General features: G+C 39.8%; 6 gene segments (V, D, J or C); 3 read left to right on the plus strand and 3 right to left on the minus strand.

The window, feature by feature from the left end:
• The window catches only part of LOC102076925 (Ig kappa-b4 chain C region-like), a 489,463-nt gene extending 486,971 nt beyond the window's left edge, over positions 1-2,492 (minus strand). Inside the window, 1 exon segment of the C gene segment in view lies at positions 2,421-2,492. Coding sequence covers positions 2,421-2,477 — 57 coding nt within the window.
• The window catches only part of LOC102076541 (Ig kappa chain V-V region MOPC 21-like), an 811,057-nt gene that overhangs the window by 572,260 nt on the left and 211,904 nt on the right, over positions 1-26,893 (minus strand).
• LOC112843407 (Ig kappa chain V region BS-5-like) lies at positions 7,062-7,558 on the plus strand. The segment is given in 2 exon segments: positions 7,062-7,119; positions 7,227-7,558. Coding segments are annotated over 2 exon segments (369 nt in total).
• On the plus strand, positions 10,447-11,283 carry LOC112843402 (Ig kappa chain V region 3368-like). The segment is given in 2 exon segments: positions 10,447-10,498; positions 10,606-11,283. Coding segments are annotated over 2 exon segments (375 nt in total).
• LOC112843409 (immunoglobulin kappa variable 2D-29-like) lies at positions 11,808-12,823 on the plus strand. The segment is given in 2 exon segments: positions 11,808-12,310; positions 12,497-12,823. Coding segments are annotated over 2 exon segments (360 nt in total).
• LOC109194584 (Ig kappa-b4 chain C region-like) overlaps positions 23,055-26,893 on the minus strand; it is a 74,135-nt gene continuing 70,296 nt past the window's right edge. The window contains 1 exon segment of the C gene segment in view: positions 23,055-23,803. Within this exon segment, the coding sequence occupies positions 23,469-23,803 (335 nt within the window).

The raw sequence follows: 26,893 nt of genomic DNA on the forward strand, positions 1-26,893 counted from the left end.
GAGTCACCCAAAATCAGAGTTTCAGGCCTAGCCTTTAGCTTTCCCTGCGGCCTTTTACTTTTCAACAGATTTTCAGTCCTTACTTTGCTACTTTTAGATGGATGGTTGTCCGATAGAGATCCAGGGTCCTTTGATAGTGGAGCAAATCTGTTCTTCAGTTTCACATTCAGTTGTTTTGGAAGTTTGTTGTTAACCTTCCTATTCACGGTTGTCCAGTCCTGTTTCCTCCCGTATACAGGGGTAGAAGAACTTCTCTGTCTCGTAGGAAGTGAAGGCCAGTCGGTTTCAGAGATTTCAGCTCGCACAGAGTCTTCTTTCTTAGTCATAATGTTCGTGTCCAAATTCATGGGCTGCATCCTCCTGAGGACGCATTTGTAGACCAATTACATCACAGCGACACGCTGAAGGCTGTCCAAATTCGTAGACTCCTCCGAATGCAGCCGACAAATGCGTCCTCCTTTTCCCCGAATTTGAAGGATGGGTCTGGTGTGTCCTTCATGGCCCACCATATCCCAGAATTCATAGCGCGGCCCAGCCAAACTCCAGTTTCCAGCAATGGCGGCCACTACTAAGTTTTGAAATTACTCTTATTAAGAGTAAAATAAACTTTTAACATATTTTCAGGCGAGAATGTGGGTGTGTAAACTTCAAATATCTGCTCGGTTTATCAAGATATCGCATATTTCCAAAAGTGCTTCGACTTTTTTGGAGACGTCTGTTACCCACCAGCTCCATAGCTAGCCGAGAGCTCAAGGGTCACTGAAGCCGCAGAGAACGGCACAACTCCCGGCAAATCATGTTCAGATCACCGCGGACTTTCGCTACTCAGGTTAAACATAATATATAAGTCACTTAGACAACCTAAAAATGTTATTGTTTGGCTTTTCTCAGTGTTTTATTTGTTCGTGAGTAAATCGGCAGCTGGGATAGGCTCCAGCCCCCCCGTGACCCTGAAAAGGGTATGCGGTAGAGAATGGATGGATTATTCCAAGATTATTATTTAAGAATTGAGATTTTACAATTTTTCCACATTTGTTAAGACACATTTTTTAAAGCTTTTTTCCAAAACGCTAAACACTTGATTTTCAACCTACACTCACAAAACTTCCACAACACACAGTGTCTTCAGATCATCCACAGAACCAGTCAAAATGATAACATTGCTGAACATTTATTACCCACTGTATCACAAAACAGAAAATAACATGTTCAGGACAGCCTCATGTGGCTGTGCCCTTATTCTACAAAACGTATAAATATATGAAGTTAAAACAGACATGAATGATTCTGTGTTTAACAAATGACATCTCAGTTCTGGTCATGTTTAACTTTTTCATCCTGTGCTCAGCATCATGCATAAGAATGAATCACTGCAAAATATTATGTTTAATGGAATTTAGTTCAGTCTTTCACTATTATTGTCTTGGAGCAACTGCAACCACATAATTTCCTTAGGGACTGATAAAGTATTCTGATTCTGATAGTTAACCGTTTCACTGCACATTACACTCGCTGTGTTCTGTTAACATTTTTCTTTTGGTCTGGTTTAATAAATATTACAAAATCTTTATTTTTTTAATGTGCATTTATTAAATTCACAGAGTCAAAGAACATGTTTCGTCGTTATGTTTTATTCTTTTAAAAGGTTAAAATATCAGCTTTACAACAGAAGCAAAAAAATGAAACTAGAGCAGATTGTTGCTATGATTGTTGTCATTATGAGATGGAAAATGAGACTACCTGATTTTAATTAGTAAACAAAAAGAAACAAAGAGACAGAAGAAAAACAACATCAAAGACTCAGTGATTGACATCAGGACTGGGAACACTGGTCTCTCCTCAGTATCTCTGAGACCAGAGTCTGGGAGCCCTGGGTGGCCTCACAGGAATCATCACACAGTTTGACCTGAAATATGTTCAAACTACACTGAAAATAAAAGAAGCAGATGTGGAAACATTTACAGCAGAAGTTTGGCTTTAAAATGATTAGAAGTCTAAATCATGGATGACTGAAGAAATGAGTGGACACAAGCACAGAGCAGCTACTCATTCATATAGATTTGAAATGTTATTGAACAGCTCACATGATTTCAAACTAAATCTGGAACATCTGACACGATAAAAACATCAGAAAGCAAACTTTAACTCATAGAAACAGCAGCTGATGTGGTGGAAATTTACAAACTAATCATAAGATGAAGTTTACTCTTGTCTACATATATTTTACTATGACAGAAATGTAGATTAAACAAGAGAAACTTGCAGAGCTAATCTGAATTAGTCCAGTAAAAAGGACAAACATCAATAACTAAATTATTTCAAATAAAAAAAATACTTTTCTCTCATCTAAGCAGTCTAACAAGTAGCTATTAAATAAAATGATAAAACATTTAATAATGAACAAAGTTTATTTAACTTACTTCCAACATCCAGTCTGGTTCCTCCACCAAAAGTCCACCACAGTGATACAAACTCATTGAGCCGCCGTACAAAAACCTCTGACTGTAGAGAGACACGGCTCTCTGACTCTTAAACAAACAAACTCAATAAAATAATTTACTGTTTGTATCATTTAATAATATTATAATAGTGTAATTAAAACAAATAAAAACCATTACAACAATATTCAAAGAATATGACTTCAGAATGTACATTTTACAGTTTTCCACATGTTCTCTTTAAACCTGACACTTTTTTTCACAACTCTAAACACTGAAACAGCCTAAGTTTGTCATGGTCCTGGGTCTTTTGATCCAGCGTTTTGTGTTTATTATTATTATGATCATATGTTCTAGTTTATTCTGATTGTGTTTTCGGGTTAATATGTTCTAGTTATTTGGTTTTGGTTTCTGTTCCCGGTCAGTATCATGTCCCTGAGTTCTGTCAGTGTATATTTCCTGTTTTACTTTGAAGGTCTGTGTCTTTGGTCAGTGTGTCTAGTTTTGCTTCCCTTGTCTCGTTCGCTCTAATGTCTTCCAGCCGTGCTTCCCTCCTGTCTCCTATTCCCTGATTACTCCACTGTGTATTGAAGCCCTGTGTTTGCCTTTCAGCTTTTGTCGCATTGTTAATGTTGGTTCACCCTCATCTTACGCTGCATGTTCTGTCTGCCTGCATGCAAAAGTTTATTTTTGTATCTTTAGTTTTGTTATTTTAGAGTTCAGCATTAAAGCTGTTTTGACTTCACATTTGCCTCTATGAGTCCTGCGTTTGGGTCCTCGTCTCCTGCCTGCACACAGCGATCCATGACAAAATTTAAAAACTCTTCTGATTCATGTAGTTATGTTTTGAATTTCACAAAAATATTAAGTTCTGGAAAGTGTACCAGTATTTTTTTCAGAATTTTGTTTTTTAATTTCGGAAGGAATATGTTCATTGTTAAGACCCTGCCTACACATTCGGGGGTATTTTTAAAAAAAACAAGTTTTTACTTCTATTTTGGAATTCTGTCTGCAAATAATGGTATTTTAGGAAATTTTTAAAATTCCTTCCAGGTAGAGAAGACTGTGCTCTGTGCTGTTGGTTAAAGGCTTCTAACTGGCAAACATTACGATTCAATTAGGCTTTTATCTCCATGTGTTGCTTTTGACATGTTTCTCACACACACACACACACACACACACACACACACACACACACACACACACACACACACACACACACACACACACACACACACACACACACTTTTTCAAAAAGACTTCACTTACATTTATTCATGAATAGTTAAATGAACTTGAGTAAATATTTTCCCATCACTGCTTTTCTCATTTGCTTTGGTGAAAGTCTTACATCAGGAACGTCATTCTCACCACTCTTAATGCAGCTCTCAAAATATGTAAGGCATTTTTCACAACACAGACTTATCTATGCAAAAGACACTTATTAAAACAATTTCACCATCGTTTTAAGACATCAAAACCTTACTGACTTTGGAAAGAGTACTGCAAAAAATTTAGGCCTAATGTCACAAGGGGCCAAAGGCCTGTATGAAACTGGACTCAAGTCCTGGACCACATGTGGAGACGGTTGAGTTTGCTTTACACAAATCTTTATTTGGAACAAAAACACAGAGTTATATTTGGTGTGGGATTCATGACAAGAAAACGTGGCGTGGTGGCCTAAGGTGGCGTGGTGATCAAGAGGAAGAGAGGAAAAGGGGGTTAGTGGGTTCACAGACTTCTCCAGGTGTGGTTGAATTTTAAAGAGGAGTATGGCTTATGTTGCAGGTGGAGTTGGTGGTGCTTTGAGGGGAGTAGGTGAAGGTCCAGGTGAGCTGAATAGAGTTAAGATGGGCTGACCTGAGCTCCAAGTGATCCTGTGCGAAGCAGTGGCAAGAGGGCAGCAGGTGTGATATTGAAATCCTTCCCAGGAGACGGAGTGAGTGGCCCGAGTGGCGTTCTTAGTTGAAGAGTGGAGCAGTGGCGTGACCAGAGAGCTGTAGCACATGAAAAATGAGGTAAGTTCATAGACCTGGGCAAGGAGCATGAAGCATGGTAGCTTGTTACCACCGTGGGTAAGTTGACAAACTAGCAATGAAGAGACGGCAACGCTGGTCTTAAATATCCTGAGTAGATTGCTCCAGATTGGCTCCATGTGAGGAGATGACGGCTCTGCCCAGGGGCAGACACAGCAGAACATGGACTTAGTGGAAATTTACCAGCAGCTCACCCGGACTGTGACAGCTAATGAAAAGTTTAAAACTTTTTTCAGAAACAAAAATCAAATCTGATGGTTTTTTGGGTTTTTTTTTAACCTTACAAAACTGGTGAAATGGAGAAAAGCAAAATAATACTCATTAAACTATATGTGTCAGGAAAAGAAAATGTATACAATCTGAGACCACAGCACCAACTACTGTATAGTCCAGTAAAGTCATACTGCATGTGTTTATTAGGTTATTGAGTACACCTGTTAAACTGTTTGTTAATCCAAATATCAGCCAATCACATGTCAGCAGCTCATAGCATTTACACATGTAGACATGTTGAACACAGCCTGCTGAAGATTAACCCAGACATCATTAAGAAAAGTAATTAAAAGTGTCATGGTTGTTGATGTCAGACAGGCTGATCTGCTGGGATTTTTTTACACAGCCATTTGTAGTGTTGACGGGGAACGGTCTGAAAAAGAGAAAATATCCAGTGAGCTGTAGTTTTCTAGGTGAAAATACCTCATTGATGTCAAAGGCCAGAGGAGAACGGACTAAAGGTTTTGAGTTTATAGGAAGGCAACAGTAACTCAGTAACAACAGTAACTCAATCAACCACTTGATACAAACAAGATGCAGAAGAGCATCTCTGCAAGCACAACATGTGACCTTGAAGCAGATGGGCTACAGCAGTAGAAGACTGCACTGCAGGGCCTGTCACTGAAGAACAGGAAACTGAGGTTATAATTCACATGGAGTGACCAAAATTGTAAGAACAAAAAACAAAAACACGGTGCTCCAATGGCCTCCACAGTCACCAGATCTCAGTTCAAGACAGCATTTTTGGGATGTGGTTGAAAGAAGTGCCCAGCTGTCAAATCTGCAGCAGCAATATGATGCTATTTTTTCAATAAGGGGCAAAATCTCTGACTATTCAGCAAAGTGACAGATCTGGAGTTCTGTGTGACAAAACTGTTTCAGAGTTGTGAGATTCAAGTGGATCAACAAAGTAACAAATCCCTTTATTAGTGTAGAAACAACAGCAGTGTGTGTGTGTGTGTGTGTGTGTGTGTGTGTGTGTGTGTGTGTGTGTGTGTGTGTGTGTAAAAACAATGAGAAAGGCTAATTTGATTGGGGAAAAGCATCACTGATTTGAGAACTGCACCAAAGCGACTGAGATAAAACTGTAATACATGTTTGAGGTGGATGGTATTGGAAGAAATCATGTTGTATCTGTTATACTAGTTTCTCAGCATGTTTTCACCCAAGTCTGTTAACCACATATTGCAGTGTGATTCCCTGTATGGTTCCTAATGCCAATAATATGCACCAAGTAAGAGAGAAGGATACCAGGATACCATCATCTACTGTATCAAAGTCAGCACTGAGGTCTGGAAGCATTAAAATGGGAAAATCCCCTGAGACAGTGATGGACATTTAATACATTTAAATGTGCAATTTCAGTGCTGTGATATCCTTTAAACCTGGAATGAAATACAAACTAAATTCAACAACAGTTGCTTCATCTGTTCATCAATCCTATTCCATCCATTCTTTTCTGCTTATCCAGATCAGGGTCATGAGGCAGGTACAGCCTGGACAGGTTGTCAGTCTGTTGCAGTGTAACCTGTTCAGTTAAAATAGAATTAAGACTGACATTCTCATCAGGAACCTTAATGATCAACAACGTCACAAACAAAACCAATGAAATGTTTTGCTTAATTTAAAAATGTGTTTCCAGTAAGTCAAACAGCATGTCTCACTTAATAGTACTATACATACAGTGAGTATAACTGCATTCATACAAATAATATGTGGTATTACATTCTTTCCAAATACCAACACAGTGGAACAAGTGGTTTAGAAAACAGTTTCTCCACAAAGTCGATTGTATTCCCATTGTTAAGCTTTCAGTTATGTCACATGATCTTCACCAGCAAGTAGAATTTACTCCAAAAAGTTACTTGAATAAATGTAACTGTATAAATGTAAGTGTGACCCACCACTGTACACCACCATAAAGTCACTGACTAAATGTTTTCCATGAAATATTTAATGATACAAACATGAACGAAGGAATTCAGTAAAAACTTGAATTCCTAACATCTCTACATCTTGGTAAAGAGCAACTGATAAATGAACTTATTGTAAATATGATTAATTAGTAGATCTTCACAACCCATCAGGATCTATGTGGGGTACAAAATGTTGTAAAAACAAACGGGGAAGTCCAGACCTTTACTTTTTCACATTGTGCCTTTAAACTTGGTCACAGCATTTCCATAGAGAGCCACTTTGCATCAGCAGCACCATGCTCCAGTGCTCTGGGAGAGTTTATAGTCCTGAGAGTTGAACACTGGATAACTGACAGCTGTCCTTCATCACAACAGAAGCCACAGAAATCCTCCTCATCAAAAACATGACTTTGATCTGCGTCCTCATCTGGACTCTCCTCTGCTGCTGCTTCACAGGTAAAGTCCAGAGAATCAAACTCCTCTCCTCTATCAACATCTGTCCCTCTGAAATGAAGCCCACAAAACCATGACGCTGCTTTATGTTTTTGTCTCTGTATCCTCAGAGTCCAGAGGACAGATCACAGTGACTCAGCCTGGAGCAGTGAGCTCTGCTGTGGGAGGAACTGTGAACATCAAGTGTAGGACCAGTCAGGATGCTTATAGCAATTTAGCCTGGTACAAACAAAAAGATGGAGAATCTCCCAAACTGCTCATTTACTATGCTAGCTCTCGAGAATCAGGGACTCCCGATCGTTTTACAGGCAGTGGATCAAACTCTGACTTCACTCTGACCATCAGTGGAGTCCAGGCTGAAGATGCAGCAGTTTATTACTGTCAGAGTTATCATGTTATCAACAGTCAAGCTGTGTTCACACAGTGAAAAACAGTCGTACAAAAACCTCCCTCAGTCAGACTGAACAGAAACTGAACTGACTGCTGCAGCTGGAAGATACTGCAGAGACTGATACAGTTCACTGAGGACACACACACACACACACACACACACACACACACACAGAGAAAAGCAAGTTTGCTCTCAATCCAAAAATTGTTTCTTTCTCTCTCTTTTTTAAATTTAACTAAAAATTATTCAGATGTTCCAAAGTCAAACAGTCATTGAGAAAACTCTTCATCATGACCTTTGACCTCAGTTTCATACTTGAGTCGCTATAATATCATCTATTATTTGTTACAATTTTAACAATTATCAGTAAAATAAGACCTTCGTGTTAACATATATAAAAATAAAATCATTAAATATCATACAGCTCGACATAAAAAATACATTTTATTTTAAATAATATAAACATAAATTTGAGGCTCAAAAAAATGACTCAGTGTCAAAAAAGATAAGTCATGAGGTTCTTTCATGATTAAATCATATGTGTCCATAAATACATATACATAACATCCAAATCATATGCAGTGACATATTTGTCACATATATACAGCCCTTACTCTGAGATTCAAAGTTCATCCTGCACTTTAGACTTTCAGATGAAACAATCTCACCTCGAGTTACAGTCAGTACCTGTTGAGGAGCCTTTTTTGAGTGTTTTTTCACTTTGCTTTATGATGGCTTTTCATATCTAAATATTAAAAGAAAGAGCATATGTACTGTTGAGAGAAGTGGGGCTGAGACAGACTGAAGTCAGGCTTTCCCCTTTCATCACAGCTGAGAGGGGACGAAAGGTCTTAACATCCAGTCTTTTATGTTTCAAATGATCAGATTGTTAAAACAGCGCTTTTCTATATTTGCTAATAGGAAATCATTTTAATTCTTAATCACAGATATGATCAAAGTATAAATCTGATTAATATGTTAAATGAAAACTATAGTTTGAGTAATGAAAATGAACTTCCAATGTTTGAATTTTGTGTGTGTGGACATGATACAGTAACAACATTGGCAGACTTTTGTGTGTCTGCAGGAATGTAAAAAGATAAGAAATGTCTCGCTAACCCATCATTATACAGGAGGTCTCCTGTCCAGGCCTTTAAAATGAACCCAGTTATTTCAAGTGCTCCGATCTATGAATGTGGCTCACAGAGGCCGAGCCTGTAAAGCTGCTCAGGTCTCCGGTTTTTATTAGAGATAAGCAGGATGAACATTCTGATGATGTTGAGGCAGTTAGGACTTCAGCTCCGTCTGAACTCTGTATTGCCTGCTGGGTAAATCTCACAGGATCAGAGATTAGAACTTTTTAAACAGAGAGCTGATCCAGACTTCCTGTATTTGGGTGCTGGTCCTGAAGATAGACACTATGTCTTTATTAGGTTATGGACTCACAGAGGTGTGTGGGATTGTAGTATCATGGTTAAGAAAGGTAAAAATTAATGTCTAATAAAGTCACCATCCTGTCTGTTTGGCCAACAAGTCTAACAACCCAGTGTCACAGTTCACATAACTTCTTATTAAGATATTATTTCTTTCTTAAATTAAAACCTGAAGCAAACCCAATACTTGCATAATAAAAAGAAGAAACACATTTGCCTCTATATAAAACTGTTTGTATATGTTTTTATAATTATTTATATTCATAACTACCAAAGCATGAGTAATTACACACTCTCTGAAAGTAAAATATGGAAGAAATGGGAAAAGAATAATTCTTCAAGTTTAACCTTTTAAACACAAGTTGAAAAAACATTGTGGAGATTTCGATACTTAAGTAAATATACATGTTCCTATGTGCTGACATATCTTTAATTAATAAATGCAAATTAAATAAATAAAAAGACAAATGAAAAAAAGCAGGATGAACATGTCACATGACACAGGATGACATGATGAGGAAAGATGACTGACTCTGTGTGTTTGCATATGTGTCCTGCCTCTCTGCTCACAGCTGTTAAGAGGCCAGTGTTGATCAGTGGCTGTCCAGGCCTTTCAGAGCCACTCACACACCAGCAGCACAATGATGATGTCACTGACTCTACTGCTGGCCACCCTGGGGCTCCTTGTTCAGGGTGAGACTCTCTGTGAAAACTTTGCTTCAGCATGCAGCCAGGTTCACCACAATGATGTTCTGCTATGATGGAGAAACTCTGAAACCAGCAGCACTGACCTTCTTCCATCTGTTCTCCATGTTAAAGAAATGATCCTTGAATGTTTGATCATCTTACCCTAACCCTAACCCCAAAAACAAGGGTCTACGGGATGCATTCTTAAGTAAAGAAAAGTGTATTTTATTATTATCATTATTAGTAGTATTTATTTTATTTATTTATTTATTTTATTTTATTTTTTGGGGGGGGGCAATTGGGTCATGCAACAGGATAATAATTCAAAGAACAGCAGGGAATCTACAACAGAAGGGCTGCAAAAGAAAGAGCAAGTGAAGTGCTACAAGGGCCCAATCAAAGAAAAATGCTGTGGTGATACCTTAAAAGAGCTGCGCATAAAGGAATTCCCACAAAACCCAGTGAACTAAAGTATTTCCAGAAACATAAAAGAGTAATGACAAAGAAGCCCCGTCCTTCCAAAAAAACCCCGAAACAAAAATAAGAGAAACATTCTGTCTCTTTCTCTCTCTCTAGGAGTCTGCAGTCAACTGTCCTGATTATAAATATAAAGTCTTAATTTATACTAAACAACATTAGCAGACTGAACCAAATCCCTGTTAGACCCACTCTGATCATTTCCATAGAGAGGCACTTTGCATCAGCAGCACCATGCTCCAGTGCTCTGGGAGAGTTTATAGTCCTGAGAGTTGAACACTGGATGACTGACAGCTGTCCTTCATCACAACAGAAGCCACAGAAATCCTCCTCATCAAAAACATGACTTTGATCTGCGTCCTCATCTGGACTCTCCTCTGCTGCTGCTTCACAGGTAAAGTCCAGAGAATCAAACTCCTCTCCTCTATCAACATCTGTCCCTCTGAAATGAAGCCCACAAAACCATGAAGCTGCTTTATGTTTTTGTCTCTGTATCCTCAGAGTCCAGAGGACAGGTCACAGTGACTCAGCCTGGAGCAGTGAGCTCTGCTGTGGGAGGAACTGTGAACATCAACTGCAAAACGAGTCACAGGGTAGATGATGGAGAAGATCAGTTCTGGTACCAGCACAGAGATGGAGAACGTCCTAAACTGCTCACTAGCTATGGAAATCGCAAAGTCTCAGGGATTCCAGACCGTTTCACAAGCAGTGGATCAAACTCTGACTTCACTCTGACCATCAGTGGAGTCCAGGCTGAAGATGCAGCAGTTTATTACTGTCAGGGTGAATTCAATGTTAACAGTCAGTGGGTGTTCACACAGTGAATAACAGTCGTACAAAAACCTCCCTCAGTCAGACTGAACAGAAACTGAACTGACTGCTGCAGCTGGAAGATACTGCAGAGACTGATACAGTTCACTGAGGACACACACAGACACACACACACACACACACACACACACACAAACATAAATTGTATTTTTTTATGAACTCCTTAAATTTTGTCAGGAAACAATTTATGCTTCGTGAAGTATGTAGAATAATGTTTTGTCCTCACTGAGTGTTGTCCTCGTGAACGTAGACTCAGCTATACAGACAGATAAACACTCTCTTAATCAAAATCCAAGGAACAGGCCGATGTGTTGAGTTGAATGATTTAATAAGGAAAAAGTGTGAAACTGTTGACAAAACCAGAAATAAACCAATAAAGATGTTGCATCAATATACCATATAACAAACACATATTCAAAAATATGAGCACAATATTTAACTGCTTAGTGAGTGCCCGAATAAAACATCAAATGAAATCACGCTCATGATCAAAATGTTAAAGAAACCACATGGCATATGAGCTAGCTTAACCTTACTAGCTTAGGTTATACATGCATTCAAATTAAATTCAAACTACAAACTATATCACGCCTTCACAACATATAATAATGCACACAAGTCGTCTCAGTGATAACAAACAGTATTACTTACAGATGATGCCGTTTATCAACTTGTGAAGGCATGGATGTCAACAGATTAACAGGTGAAACTGCCTCTGGCTGGATCTTGCAGAGTGGAGGGCAAACTGCAGGACAGAAAATATCTAATGCCAGCATCAATAATTTACATTCTTCATTAATAAACTATGATAGAGCACACATACAACTTAGACTCACTTGAAGAACACACAAATAAAAAGACATCACTTTAAATATCTGACTAAAAGTCACCGTTATCCTTTGAAGTCTCAATGTAAAATCAACGAGCTTTGGTTATAGCAAAAAAGTGTAAACGGACTCATAAAAGGTAAAAATGTAGCACAATAGTCACTGCTCTTGCTTGTCATCGTTTCACACCAGTTCCTACTGTACCAGCTTAAGTGCTACTGTACTATCCTATAACAATGACACAATACTTTATAATAACTACACAGTTTTAATCATCATCCCTTTTTAAAATCAGACTTGTTTCTCTCCACTCTCATAAATTATTTAATTATTCACTGCTCACTAAGAGTAAATCAGCCTTTTATGTTGAGGACAGCTGCAGCTGACTCTGTGTGTTTGCATATGTGTCCTGCCTCTCTGCTCACAGCTGTTAAGAGGCCAGTGTTGATCAGTGGCTGTCCAGGCCTTTCAGAGCCACTCACACACCAGCAGCACAATGATGATGTCACTGACTCTACTGCTGGCCACCCTGGGGCTCCTTGTTCAGGGTGAGACTCTCTGTGGAAACTTTGCTTCAGCATGCAGCCAGGTTCACCACAATGATGTTCTGCTACGATGGAGAAACTCTGAAACCAGCAGCACTGACCTTCTTCCATCTGTTCTCAATGTTAAAGAAATGATCCTCAAATGTTTGGATGTTGGTCATCTTTTTTTGCTTGTTTTCATGTTTTCAGGTTCATGGGGACAAAAAGTCCTGACTCAGTCTCCTGGATCCCAGTCTGTTGTTCCAGGACAGACTGTCTCTGTCAGATGTAAAGCCAGTTCAAGTGTCAGCACATGCCTCCACTGGTACCTTCAAAAGGACGGAGAATCTCCCAAACTCTTAATTTATTCTGCTACAAACCGTCAGTCTGGAGTTTCTGATCGTTTCAGTGGAAGTGGATCTGGGACTGACTACACTCTGACTATCAGCAGAGTTCAGGCTGAAGATGCAGGAGTTTATTACTGTCAGCAGTGTAACAGCTTCCCGTTCACACAGTGATACAACGTCATACAAAAACCTCTCACAGCAAGAGAGGAACTTTGTCTCTCCTTTTGGGATGAACTACATCCTGTTTATTAAAAGCTTTATTAAAAGAACAGCAGCAGCCTTGTGGCATCTCATCTCATTCACAGGTAAAGTCCAGAGAATCAAACTCCTCTCCTCTATCAACATCTGTCCCTCTGAAATGAAGCCCACAAAACCATGAAGCTGCTTTATGTTTTTGTCTCTGTATCCTCATAGTCCAGAGGACAGATCACAGTGACTCAGCCTGGAGCAGTGAGCTCTGCTGTGGGAGGATCTGTGAACATCAACTGCAAGACGAGTCACAGGGTAGATGATGGAGATTCTCAATTCTGGTACCAACAGAAAGACGCAGAACGTCCTAAACTGCTCACTAGCTATGGAAATCGCAAAGTCTCAGGGATTTCAGATCGTTTCACAAGCAGTGGATCAAACTCTGACTTCACTCTGACAATCAGTCAGATTCAGGCTGAAGATGCAGCAGTTTATTACTGTCAGGGTGAATTCTATGTTAACAGTCAGGATGTGTTCACACAGTGAAAAACAGTCGTACAAAAACCTCCCTCAGTCAGACTGAACAGAAACTGAACTGACTGCTGCAGCTGGAAGATACTGCAGAGACTGATACAGTTCACTGAGGACACACACACACACACACAGACACACACACACACACAGAATTAAACTTCAAATAACACACATGAAACATGAATTCATTTTAGAGTTTCTCACTTTTAGAAAAATATTATTTTTTATGTTTGACTTTTATTTAATGACATTGAATGAAATAAAGAAGGGTCTCATTATGGGTCACATGCTGGTTACAATATTCTGTCACAACCTTTTGCTGCCTCTGCTACACCCAACAGGAAACAAAGCTACAAAACGAAAAAGATTTTAAAATTATTTATAGCAGGGAGCAAATGTTGGCTGTGACTTTATTTATTGACTTATTGCTTTATTTGTTCATGTATTTTTTTTTTACATTTACAGTCTGATGTGATACAGCACATGTGATTCTCTCAGTAAAAGTTACTGAAGGAGAGATTTTCAGTGTTTGGAAGCATCACTGTTGAACCTGAAGGATGATTATCAGACAGAAGAGCAGCTGAATGGAAACACATGAAAACCACTATTTGAAGACCTCAGTTTTTATTTGAAGTATTAAAACCATCAACAGTGCCACAAGCATGAAAACATGAAAACTATCAAAGCAATACAGACACAGAGGGAGCAGACTGAGAGAAGCTGCAGACTAAAGCCAGTATCAGAGTCCCAGTGAGTCAGCTCAGGACTGGGAACACTGGTCTGTCATCAGAGTCTCTGAGAGTGGAGTGTGGGAGCCCTGGGTGGCCTCACAGGTCACAGAGCCCACCTTCTCCCACTGGTCTGCAGGGAGCCTCAGGGTGCTGCTCCAGCTGTAGTGGCCGTCATTCTGCAGCGCCCCGGGGCTCCTGCTCTCCTCTCCACTGCTGCTTCTTCCATCCACCTTCCAGGACAGCCTCCAGTCTGAGGGGAAGCCCTTGTTGGCCACACACATGACTGTAGCCTTCCCCTGCTGCAGCTCCTCACTAGAGGGCGCCAGCACAGTCAGGGAGGGGGGGACTCGACCCACTGCAGAGAGAGAGAGAGAGAATAGATGTTAGAGAAACTGGGAGTTTGGGTGAAACTGCTCTCCAGCTGTTTCACTTCCCTCTCTGAGCTTGGTAACCATGGTAACAGACAAGCTTCACTGCTGAACCATGGCAACAGACGAGTTTCAGTACCAAAGATGAAAATATTAAAGTGTTTCTTTGACTTCTGATGTTCTCGTGTGTGTTATGTTTGAATAATTTATTAGTTTTACAATTAGAAAACAAATTAAAATTAAAATGTGAGAATTTTGTCATAAACAATTTAGTAAATAAAACAGAAAACAGCATTGACTTGTTTTTGCTGTATTTCGAACAATAAAGATAACTGTACTTACTCACACTTTAAAATTCATAAAATGATCAAACCTCAGACAGCACACTGTTAATGTGTCGTTAATTATGTTAAATCTGTAAGAACTATGAGTTTTAAAGGGACATCACATTATTTGCAGCAAAAGGTCGAAGACAAAACGTTTATGAAATGTAAAATATATAAACTTTTTCTACTTTTCTACAAGAAAAAAAAAACCTTTTAAAAGTTTAATTTCCAGTAAAAATAAATGCACAAGACGATTTTAGTCTGAATTCAAAATTTACACTGATATTAGATTTTCTATTCATGAGAAACATGAAGTATTTATGTAGAAGGAAATTAACCTTAATGATACAGGTTTTAGCTTCATAAATGAGTCAAATGTACTTACAGTTAACATCCAGTCTGGTTCCTCCACCGAACGTGTACCACAGTGATACAAACTCATTGAGCCGCCGTACAAAAACCTCTGACTGTAGAGAGACACGGCTCTCTGACTCTGAAACAAACAAACTCAACAAAATAATTCACTGTTTGCATAATTTTATAAACATAAAAACCGAAAAAAGAAACAGTGCAACATGATTTTATAAGTTGCCTTTTTAAAATTAGATTCATATTTCAGATAATTTTATTAATTCCAAAATTTGTTTGCAGCTTTCCCACACTACCTGCTCACATGGTCAAACTCACACAGCCTACAGTCTTTAAACAATAATCACAAGCACTGTTGCAGGTCAAGGCAGAGATAAACAAGCAATGAGGTCAAGGAAAAGTAAATAAATACATCAAAATGAACAAAAATGTTCAAAATAAATAAGCAGAATATGAAGGGTAAATGTCTCAAAATGAACAATCACAGAAACATTCATCTAAACGACTCCTGTCAGCGTTCAGGAATCTAACAGCTGAGGGAATGAAGGATTTGAAGTTTGTGTTTGTTCTACACTGAGGTACAAGGTAACGGTGACCTGAGAACAACTTCCTGAACTCAGATGACAAAACACGTTCAGGATGGATAATAATGTTTTTTTCCTTCTTCATTTTCAGACTGAACACAAATCTCTCTGCCTGACCTCCGTGGTTTTGGAGCAGGTATTTATAAATAAAACACTGAACCAGCAGTTAAAGAAATGACTTTCTATAAATGGACATTAAAAGTGTCATGGTCAGGGGGAGTTGGCTGTATTATTTCATGATGTCTCTGTGCTTCCACCTCGGGGCGGAGCCCTCGTCAGCACACCTGCCATGTTCACCTGATTGTGATCCAGGACAGGCGGCAGTATTTAAGACCAGCATCTTCTTTGCTGGTCCGTCTGCTCAAAACATGTTAGTTACTGTCACTGGCTGGGTTTCTGACCCAGCGCTCTGAGTGTATTTTGTCTTCGTCTTATATTAGATTTGTGATTATAGTTCATGTGTTGTGCCTATTTAACTTTTAGTTGAGGTTAAAGTTAGCCATTATTTATCACTGTCTCCTTGGTTTCTGTGTTTGGGTTCTTGTCTAGTTTATCATGTGTGCCAAGTCTGTTAAGCTGGTATTGTCTTGTCTGTGTTTCCTGTTTTATTTTGTAAAGGTCCTGTGTTTCCCTTGGTCAGTGTGCTTAGTTTTATATGTCACCAGTGTGTCATTATGTGCATTTGTGTCAGCTGTTTCCTTTGTGTTTCCACTTCCCATGATCACCCCTTGTGTATTTAGTCTGTGTGTTTCCATTCGTTCCTCATCATGCCGTCTGTTTCCTCACTCTTCTTGTCTCCTCGGGTCTTTCATGATGTGGTGCAGGACATGTTCATGTTTCTGGATCTCATATATTTCAGAGCTTCTTTCATGTTCCGCTGCATCATGTTCATAGTAAGTTTTTCACCAGTATAGGTTTAAGTTTAGTTTTGTTCTCACTTGGTTTTCTGTTCCTGAGTCTCAGACAAATAAAGGCTCGCTTTTTGTTGGAATTCTTCTGTCTCCTCGTCTGTGTCCACACCTGGGTCCTCCACACACACGCCACACGATCTGCCCCCCGCAGGAAGTGACAGTTACAGGCCACCTTTACGTCTCGTGCTGTGTTTAACTTTCCTTGTTCTCCTTGTGCTCTCAGTAGCTTCTCAGATCCATCAGTCACATTATCAGCAGTTTGCATACCTACCTTTACGCTGGTCATGCTCATGCTGCTTCATGTTCACGGACTCATGTTTCATCACCTGTCTGCTCTCCTGCCTTCAACTGTTCTGGATCACTGGATTCATCATATTGAGCTCAATACACCCATCCATCCAGCTCACCCAGCCAACATCGCTTCCACTGGAGCAACCTCCACTCCACCTGCCAAAACCTTCACTTTCGTGATCCCCACGCTAAGAAATCTTCTCCAGTGCCATTGTTTATTATTGTGTTGCATAATAAAGCTTGTGAGGGAACTTTATCCCGACTTCCTGTGATTGAGTCTGCGTTTGGGTCCACATCCACGTGCTGGCCTCCAGGTTCCTTTGTATAAAGTTAAACTAAACTTTTTTTATTAACATTAAAAGAGTTCAGCCTTCTTAACAATTATTTATTCTCTCTTATCCCTGTTTTACGATGGACTCTCTTCACATTGAACTTGAGCTGACGTTGAAAGATTGTGCTGTGTTGCAAATATCTTGGTACAATCTGGACGTCCAGTCCATGAATAACATTGACTTCCTTCTCAGTGTTACAGCTTCTGAAACCATTTAGGTTCAAATATTTATCATTAGATTATTTCACAAATCACTTCACAAAAGAGGACGGTGTCATCAGAAACCCTGATTATAAATCTGTTCTCATAAGTCCTGCAGCTGTTGGTGTACATAACTGTAAACCTCCGTCATGACTCGTGAGGCGCAGCGTGCTTGAGGAGAGTTTTATTTACAGCACACACAGTTTTTCTTTCTGTTCTGACTCTGGCCAGACAGCTTTGCAGTTGTCTCCACTGTTCACCTCAGGTGCCGGCGTCACTGAAAAAAGGTGAGAGTGTGATTACTGCTCCTCGAGCTTGCTGCACCACCCCTCCCCTGCAGTGGAGCCAAAGACCACACCTCCACTACAATAATAAAATAAGTGGTAACAGAACATAGTCTGCTGTCTGCTGAGTCTACCACTTCACTAGCCACTTCACAAGCGCATGGCACAACATAGAAGAGCCACCTCCACAGGACAAGACTCAGCAGTCCATCTGCATCTAAAGGATAAAGGTCACTCTTTCGAGGATGCCAATTTTCACATTTTGGACAGAGAGGACAGATGGTTTGAAAGAGGAGTGAAAGAAGCCATCTATCTCCACTGTGAGCGACCATCTTTGAACAGAGGCGGTGGTTTACGACACCAACTGTCTGCCATCTATAATCCAGTTTTGAGTTCCCTCCCCAGACGCCTTAACGCCCACTCACATCCTGGGCCATCTGACCTCAGGAAATCACATGACAAGGTGGGGCCAGGTTTCACAATGAGCTCACCCGAAACCCTGGCTGATTAGGTCCCACACCCGCTTTCACACCTTGGCTCATGTGATTAGGTAGAGGATCATCAGGGGGTCCTTTGTCCCTCTTTGGGGGGATACTCCCACTGGGTTTAAATCTGGGACTCTCGGTCATTTGACCTTAGAACTGAAGAAGCTTCTCGGATGAGAGGTGAAACGTCTTCAAGCAACTTAAAGAAGTCCAGACGCTTTTCTTTGCAAGCTCCTTTGACCATTTCTACAACCACCAAACACAGTGAAAACAACAAACAATTAAAAGAGCAGTTGTGTCATTTTTCAAAACTTGCGTAAACACAAGTTGAACCCCATGTTCACTTCTCAGCATCTAACAGGAAAATGAAACATTTTCCAAAAGCAGAGATCTCACAGATTCTTCATGCTCTGATCAAAATTCACTGAACCAGCTGCAAAAGAAGATCACAAATATGTCAAAAAAGTTAAATATGATAATCAAGACTTATGCTGCCATTTCTCTGTAGCTCATTTCAAAATATTCTCGAAACAAGTGTCTTTAGGCATCTAAATAAAGTTAAATCATTTCTGCTGTTCAATAACTAAGAAATTTCAACTCACAGATGGTACCAAAATGTGCCAATTGGCAAAACGCCTGACTATGAGTTTATACAACCCACTGTAACATTTCTGTGTTTCACTTCAGCAGCATCAGTCTTTGCACAGATCATGTTCAAATGTTAATCACTGGTTTTCTGGAGTTTATTTGCTAGTGAAGCATATTTTGAAAATGGTTATATGCAATCAAATCCAAAAATAAATTGGGTGAGGAAAAAAATTGACGTATTTTTTCTGTGTTCCCACCTCAGTAACTTTGATACAGTAACACCTGCTGTAATATTTACACCTTTGATGAAATCTCACAAGTGTCGGCTTTATTTGATACCAAGATTGTCTACATAGAGTTTGTAATTGAAGAGAAATACTCTATTCGTTTTGGGTATATCATTTTCAAACAGGAACCTCAGAAAGACCCTGTTGTCTCCCTTCGAGCCTCCTTCTCCTCTCACCTCCCTCATTATCAGCTCCTTTTCCTGGAATGACAGAGACAAAAACACCTGCCTGCTCAGCCTTGATTATTTAATATTATCCTGATACTGATTCTATTTATCTAGTTCGGGACATTCTGTTCGGACTCCCTTTGGCCCAGAAAATATCCTTCTAACCGTTTTCTAGTGTGATGTGTAAGCATGCAGCAAAAAGAGACCCTCTGCTCTTCTACGTCAGTTCTCAATATTTCAGTCCTGACATAGTGCTGGACGAAGCTTTTGACCCTCAAAACACAGAGAGCCAACTTGTAAAAAGGACACATGCGATGTGAATATAACAATAAAAGTGGAAAATGTTTAACTTCTTTAAAGAGCTTTAAAATGGTATGAAAAAAATAATGTTGTAGGAAAATTAATTGGGTTTAAATAACAGACATTCAGAAAGGAACAATTTCAACACAAATAAGTCGAATGTCTTGACAATAAATTATCCTTTAACTCTCACATCAATAATATCACATCATCAACCGCCTCCGCCCCTTCCTCACTCCACATGCCACTGCTATGCTCGTTCATAGTCTCGTTACCTCTCGGCTTGACTTCTGTAACTCACTCTTATTTGGCCTTACACAAAGATCCATCAACAAGCTTCGACGTGTCCAGAACTCTGCTGCCCGTATTATTACTATGACTCCTTCTACTCACCACATCACCCCTATCCTGAAGCAGCTTCACTGGCTCCTGGTTCAACTCCGCATTGATTTTAAAATACTCCTTTACACATTTAAGGCTATTCATTCTCTCTCCCCACCATATCTCTCTGATTTGGTACAGATGTCCATCCCATCCTGGTGCCTCAGATCCTCCTCTTCTCTTCTTCTTTCTGTTCCTTCATTTCGTCTTATTACCATGGGGCGCGGGGCTTTTAGTTGCTCTGCCCCTCGACTTTGGAATTCCTCACCCCCTGACCTCAGAAACATCAGTTCTTCCCCCCCTTTTTAAGTTCACCCTCAAAACCCGCCTGTTCAAGATAGCCTACTCTGTATAACTACTCCATGCTCTTACTTTGTTTTATTATTGTGTTCATTTCCTGCTTTTGTGCTTGTCTTATTTGTTCTGTAAAGTGTCCTTGGGTGTTTTGAAAGGCACTTTTAAGTAAAATGTGTTGTTATTATTATTATTATTATTATTATTGTTGTTATTATTATCATCATTAGTATTATTAATTGGACACTGTTGGTCAATATTATCAGGAAGTGATTGATCCAATGATAGAAATCATCGGACTGATCCACGTCTCTGTGTGAGTCAGATCATTGATCTGCAGGTCCTCAGTCATCCAGATCATGGTAGTGTAAGGAGCTTGAAAAGGAAACAGCTGGACTTCTTTAAGTTTCTTCAAGATGTTTCACCTCTCATCCGAGAAGCTTCTTCAGTTAAAATCATCTTTGTTAGAAATGTGTCTAAAATGTTTTCTCTGTTTATAGCGTTTCACATTTTTCACTGGTGGAAATCAAATTTATGTTCTTCCACAAGATGCCATGAATTATTTAATCAATCAGGAATCACTGAGAGGGAAACAGTATGTTATGTTGAAGACAGCTGTCCTTCATATTATTGATACATTAAGGAAGAACATCCTGCTGTACAAACAAACCTGAGGAAGGATCTAGAGATGTGCAGAATGGAAGTGCTGTCAGAGAGCTGACCGATGGAATCAGAATCTATTTATAGAACGAATGTTTACTGTCTGAAAACAATAAAAGAAAACAATAATAAGAGAGACAGATCTATATGTTATCATGTTCCTCACATTTTTATCTGACCAAAAATAACAATATCGAGAGTTGTTACAGAAAATAGTTGGACATTAAGTTTGTACGTCAGCTTTGTTCACCATAATTACCTCCACTTAATACAATATAAACTAATATATAGATGAAGAGACTGATCAACAATTTGGATTGAACTGAATATTTGTATTTCTCAATTTTATTGTTTTTGTTTTGTTTTTATACAAAGAAAAACAACATAAAATGTGAGTCAGTCAGATCATTTCCATAGAGAGGCACTTTGCATCAGCAGCACCATGCTCCAGTGCTCTGGGAGAGTTTATAGTCCTGAGAGTTGAACACTGGATGACTGACAGCTGTCCTTCATCACAACAGAAGCCACAGAAATCCTCCTCATCAAAAACATGACTTTGATCTGCGTCCTCATCTGGACTCTCCTCTGCTGCTGCTTCACAGGTAAAGTCCAGAGAATCAAACTCCTCTCCTCTATCAACATCTGACCCTCTGAAATGAAGCCCACAAAACCATGAAGCTGCTTTATGTTTTTGTATCTGTATCCTCAGAGTCCAGAGGACAGATCACAGTGACTCAGCCTGGAGCAGTGAGCTCTGCTGTGGGAGGATCTGTGAACATCAAGTGTACGACCAGTCAGCGTGTAGCTAGTGGGAACCGTTTAGCCTGGTACCAACAGAAAGATGGAGGAGTTCCTAAACTTTTCATTTATACTGCTAGCAATCGACAATCAGGGATTCCAGCTCGTTTTACAGGCAGTGGATCAAACTCTGACTTCACTCTGACCATCAGTGGAGTCCAGGCTGAAGATGCAGCAGTTTATTACTGTCAGAGTTATCACTGGCCTGGCAGTGAGCGTGTGTTCACACAGTGAAAAACAGTCGTACAAAAACCTCCCTCAGTCAGACTGAACAGAAACTGAACTGACTGCTGCAGCTGGAAGATACTGCAGAGACTGATACAGTTCACTGAGGACACACACACACACACACACACACACACACACACACACACACTAAAAATAGTTTCTTTCTCTCTTTTCCCTAAAAATTGAGTAAAAATCAGTCAACATGTTCCAAAGTCGAATAGTTGTTGAGAAAACTCACTGTGACCTTTGACCTCCATTTCATACTAGAGCCACCAAAATATCATCTATGATTTGTAAAACTTTAACAATTATCATTAAAAGAAGACCTTTATGTTAACAGATATGAAAATAAAATCATTAAATATCATACAGCTAGACATAAAAAAATTTTTTATTTTAAATAATCTAAACATAAATTTGAGGCTAAAAAAAAAATCGACTCAGAGTCAAAACCAGAAGTCATGAGCTGCTTTGATGATTAAATCACATGTGTCCATAACTAATATACATAACATCCAAATCATATGCAGCGACATATTTGTCACAGAAATGATCTTCCAGCTGGATCTGTCTCGGAGACTCTCGTCAACTTTTTGAAGTTTTCAGGTTCATCAGGAGAAATCATCCTGACTCATGATTTTAACAAGAGCTGTTTCTGTGCTGTGATTGGTCCTAAAACCTGATTGGTAGTTATCATAAAGACTGTCAGCTGAAAGTTTTTCATTTAGTATTTCGGTTGTAAAAGTTTTTATCAACAAATTTTCAGAGCAATGACAGATTAGAAATAAGTCTGTAATTATTAATTATCAATGGATCTAAGTTGTTGTTCTTGAGTCCTTAAGAAGCATATTTGAGAGAAACGGAGAAAATGTCAGTCTGCAGAGAGATGGTGATAATATTTACTACATGATTTATAAAACAATGAAATGCAGATTTGAACAGTTTAATGGGGATGGGATCAAGTAAAGAGGTGCAAGTCTTTAACTGATGAATAACTTTTTCCAGTTATGTAGAAATGTGTTTAGAAATAGACGCGTTGATCTGTGGAAGCATCCCTACTGAAACCTAAGGATGATTATCAGAACAGCAGCTAAGTTAAAACCCTTGAACACGGTTAACTGAAGAAATATTTTTTTATTTGAAGTATTAAAACCATCAACGACATCACAAGCAGGAAAACATGAATATGAAATCTGAGGAAATTCATATGGAGAAGAAATAGAAAAACCTTATAAAAGACTTGCATAAGGTTTGGCCTACTTAATATAGTAAATCATATATGACTTATATGATTTACTCATGAAAGTGGCCACTTTCATATATTGTTTTAGTAAGTATCCAAAAAAATACAAGTTTCATTTATATAATTTTCAAGGGATCTTATATCTGTTTTCACTCATGTATGCTTTTCATACAAGTTTCACACAAGACAGATACAAACTTTATAAGATTTATATATATCTTTTCCATATGGGAAACAGAGACAGAGAAAACAGACAAAGCAGTATCAAAGACTCAGTGATTGACATCAGGACTGGGAACACTGGTCTCTCCTCAGTATCTCCGAGACCAGAGTCTGGGAGCCCTGGGTGGCCTCACAGGTCACAGAGCCCACCTTCCCCCACTGGTCTTCAGTGAGCGTCAGGGTGCTGCTCCAGCTGTAGAGGCCGTCATTCTGCAGCACTCCAGGAGTCCTGCTCTCCTCCCCTCTGATGCTGCTGCTGCCACTGCTGTCGCTCGTCTTCCAGGACAGACTCCAGTCTGAGGGGAAGCCCTTGTTGGCCACACACATGAGCGTGGCCTTCCCCTGCTCCAGCTCCTTGTTGGAGGGGGGCAGCACTGTCAGGGCGGGGCGGGTATCACCTAGGAAACACCAATCAGATTAGAGGGCAGGAACCACAATTTGAATTTCTCTGTTAAGAAGTTTCTGTCAGGTGTTTTTTCTGCTCCACCAGTCATTCACTCACACATTGTTTCACTTCCCTTTAAGAAACCTCTCATGCATATCAGCACAGAGAGAATCATCACACAGTTTGAGCTGAAATATGTTCAAACTACAGTGGAAATAAAAGAAGCAGATGTGGAAACAAGTTTTTTCTTCAAAATCATTAAAAGTCTGAATCATAGACGGCTTTGAAGAATTTAATGAAACAAGAACAGAACAGCTGCTCACGATCATCAAATGTTTTTCATGTAGATTTCAATCATTTAACATTTCAGATGATTTTAAACTAAATCTGAATCAAGAACCTGCCTGACACAATAATATAAAACATTTATGAATGCACAGTTTCACTTGCAGAAATTATATTTAATCAAAGTTATCTTTGTGGAAATGTAGAAACTAATCACAGGAGGATCTTATTCTTATGACTGTTATTTACAGATAAATGTATTTTAATTTCTGTATGACAGAAAAATAGAAAAGAAAAAACGTCTGCTCTAAGTAACCGACCGTGATATAACAGGAGAACCATGAATACAAAAAATGTAAATGGAAAAAAAACATTTTCTTTTATCTAAGCAGTCTAAGAATTAATTTTAAAGATAAACATTTTACTAGATTAAATAAAAAAACATAGTTTAATGAACTTACTTCCAACATCCAGTGTAAAGGAATTTCTTTTACTTATGTACTAATCACATTATTTTATTGTATAATGCCTTGGTGCCACTGGATTTTAACATGTCTGACACCCATACTGTAAGAAGGAAGTTGGGGGGAAGCAGACCACTCCACAGGAAGAGTCTTTTGTCTCTTTGAGGACTCTGGGAGGTAGCAAGGGAGTGTGAACCTTAAGGTGTGAAACAGCTGTACTGCCTTTTGTTCCTGGAGAAGGTATTTAACTGAGAGCCATGCTAGGCTCAGGAAGACTCTGCTGACCCTGCCCCGTGGTCATGCAGGCTCTCCACAAGCTTGGTTTTCTGTTCTGTGTGTTTTGATTAAAGAATGTTAGCTACCGCTCACCGCTCATCTGCAGGCTTTATTTAAGTGGAAAACTTCCACAACAAAATGGCGCTGCGAGCAGGGTGGTCCGTGTGGTCGCTGAACAACGGTTCCGTGGATGGGCTGATCACCCCTGAGGGAAAAGGTACCTTTGTCCTACCGGCTGTTGAAGCAAAGGAAATGGAGGAGTCACGGAGCCGCGTGTTTCAGCAACCACCGAGACCATCGACTTTGAGGGGACTCCTGCAGATGGGTGAGTGATAGCTAACTTGTAACAAGTCACGAGAGTTTTGTGTCTGGCCGAGGAGGTGAGTGTGTTGCAGCCTTCAGGGAGCTCAAGAAGGTGAACGTGTTACGACCTTCCAGGGCAAGAGCTCCGAGGGAGTCTTCGTGTAGCATCACGGAGAGTCTTCGTGTAGAATCACGGAGTGACATCTCTAGCGTCTTCTGAAAGATCCTAACTTCTTCAAAGGAGACTGGGGGTGGCGGTGTTCGTTCCTTGGTCCGTAGAAGGCAAGGAACCTCACGGGGGACACCTCGTGCAGTAATAGAGAATCTAGATTCCAGGGGCAGTCAGCGGAGCCGGATTAGCGGCTCGAGGGGCGACTGCGGCAAGCGCTCCACCGGGCGGCCAGAGACAAAACTCAATACGTGACTGTATGGTAAGAACTGAGTAAATGTGTAGTGTGTAAGATTGCAGAGAATGGTTGTGTGGGAAACGTTGATGTGTGTGTAAAAACAGTGAGAAATGGGGTTAAAAGATGTTGAAAATGGGGAACAAAAACAAAAACAAAAAAAAAAAAGAGAGGAGTGTAGAAATGTGTGTAAAAGTTGTTTCCAACTAGCGGGAGAAGGTGGTACTGCAGGCCACCAGCTCCCCTAGGGTGGACACACAAAAATTTCTTTTTTTTTAGCAAAATTGTTGATAAAATAAGCAATAAAAATAGGAAGAGGGTTTGGTGTTTTTCAACGTAGGCCATATACAGTCTCACTCTCTGGGTTTTTAAGAAAGGGGACTTCAGAACCAGAGAGGGGAGACGTGTTTCTTTAAACAGTGAGAAGAATGATCAAAATGTCTCAGTGTGTCACTTGCAGGTGAGGAACAGACCCGGATCAGTTTTCCACGTGCAGCAGTCGTTAGAAATTATAGGTCAACATCATTAGAAACACTCAAGCCAAGTTTTGGCTGAATTGTTTTACAGCTTAACTTCCATGTGTTTGTCACCCTGAGAACACAAGCTCCAAGAATCTCTCCCTGAAGACAAGAAATGCAGTTCCAGAACAACGAGATGGATATCAAGAGCTCACAGCAGTATCCTGAGCAGTGAAGGTCCAGCAGCAGCAGCTGTGCAAGACAGCGACAGCAAGGAGAAAAATGGCATCATCATGACTGGATGGATGGATGTTCATTTCCAACGAGCTGCAACTTCACTGTGTGTGACTGGACCATTGAAAAGACTTGACTGAGTTGGACATTTGCCACTTTTGGAGCAAAATGGCAAGATGAGACAGTGGAAAACACAGGACAAAGCTGAAAGACAACTGACTCTCACTGGACTGCTGCAAGGGGGGGAGATGAGATGAGACCACAGTGGAAGGAGCAGGGAGAACATGGCTGCTTTAGTGTGGGAAATGAAATTTGGGTTTAGGAAACTGGGAAGAAAATGACTGCCTTGCGTGGAGAATTGAAAAGTGTCTGGAGCACCGCAAAGAGGGGAGGTACACAAAATTACATAAACAGAAAAATGCATTAATCCTACTAACACAAACACACATGCAATGAAGCTCATGAAGACCAAATAGCATTTTAAGCATGCATTGCTGTTACCATCATCTTGTCCGGTTCACTTAGTGGGTTAAGAAGTGATACATAGACTAGTGAACTAGTATTATTTTGGGGAAGGATGATTGAATTATTGCAGGGGTGAACAGAATGATGCAGGGGGGTCAGATGAGTGGGGACTAATAGACTATTGAGTTTCTTGTTTCTGATGTGTGGGGGAGGT

Source organism: Oreochromis niloticus, linkage group LG22 (assembly GCF_001858045.2).
Source record: "Oreochromis niloticus isolate F11D_XX linkage group LG22, O_niloticus_UMD_NMBU, whole genome shotgun sequence".
Lineage (NCBI taxonomy): Eukaryota > Metazoa > Chordata > Actinopteri > Cichliformes > Cichlidae > Oreochromis > Oreochromis niloticus.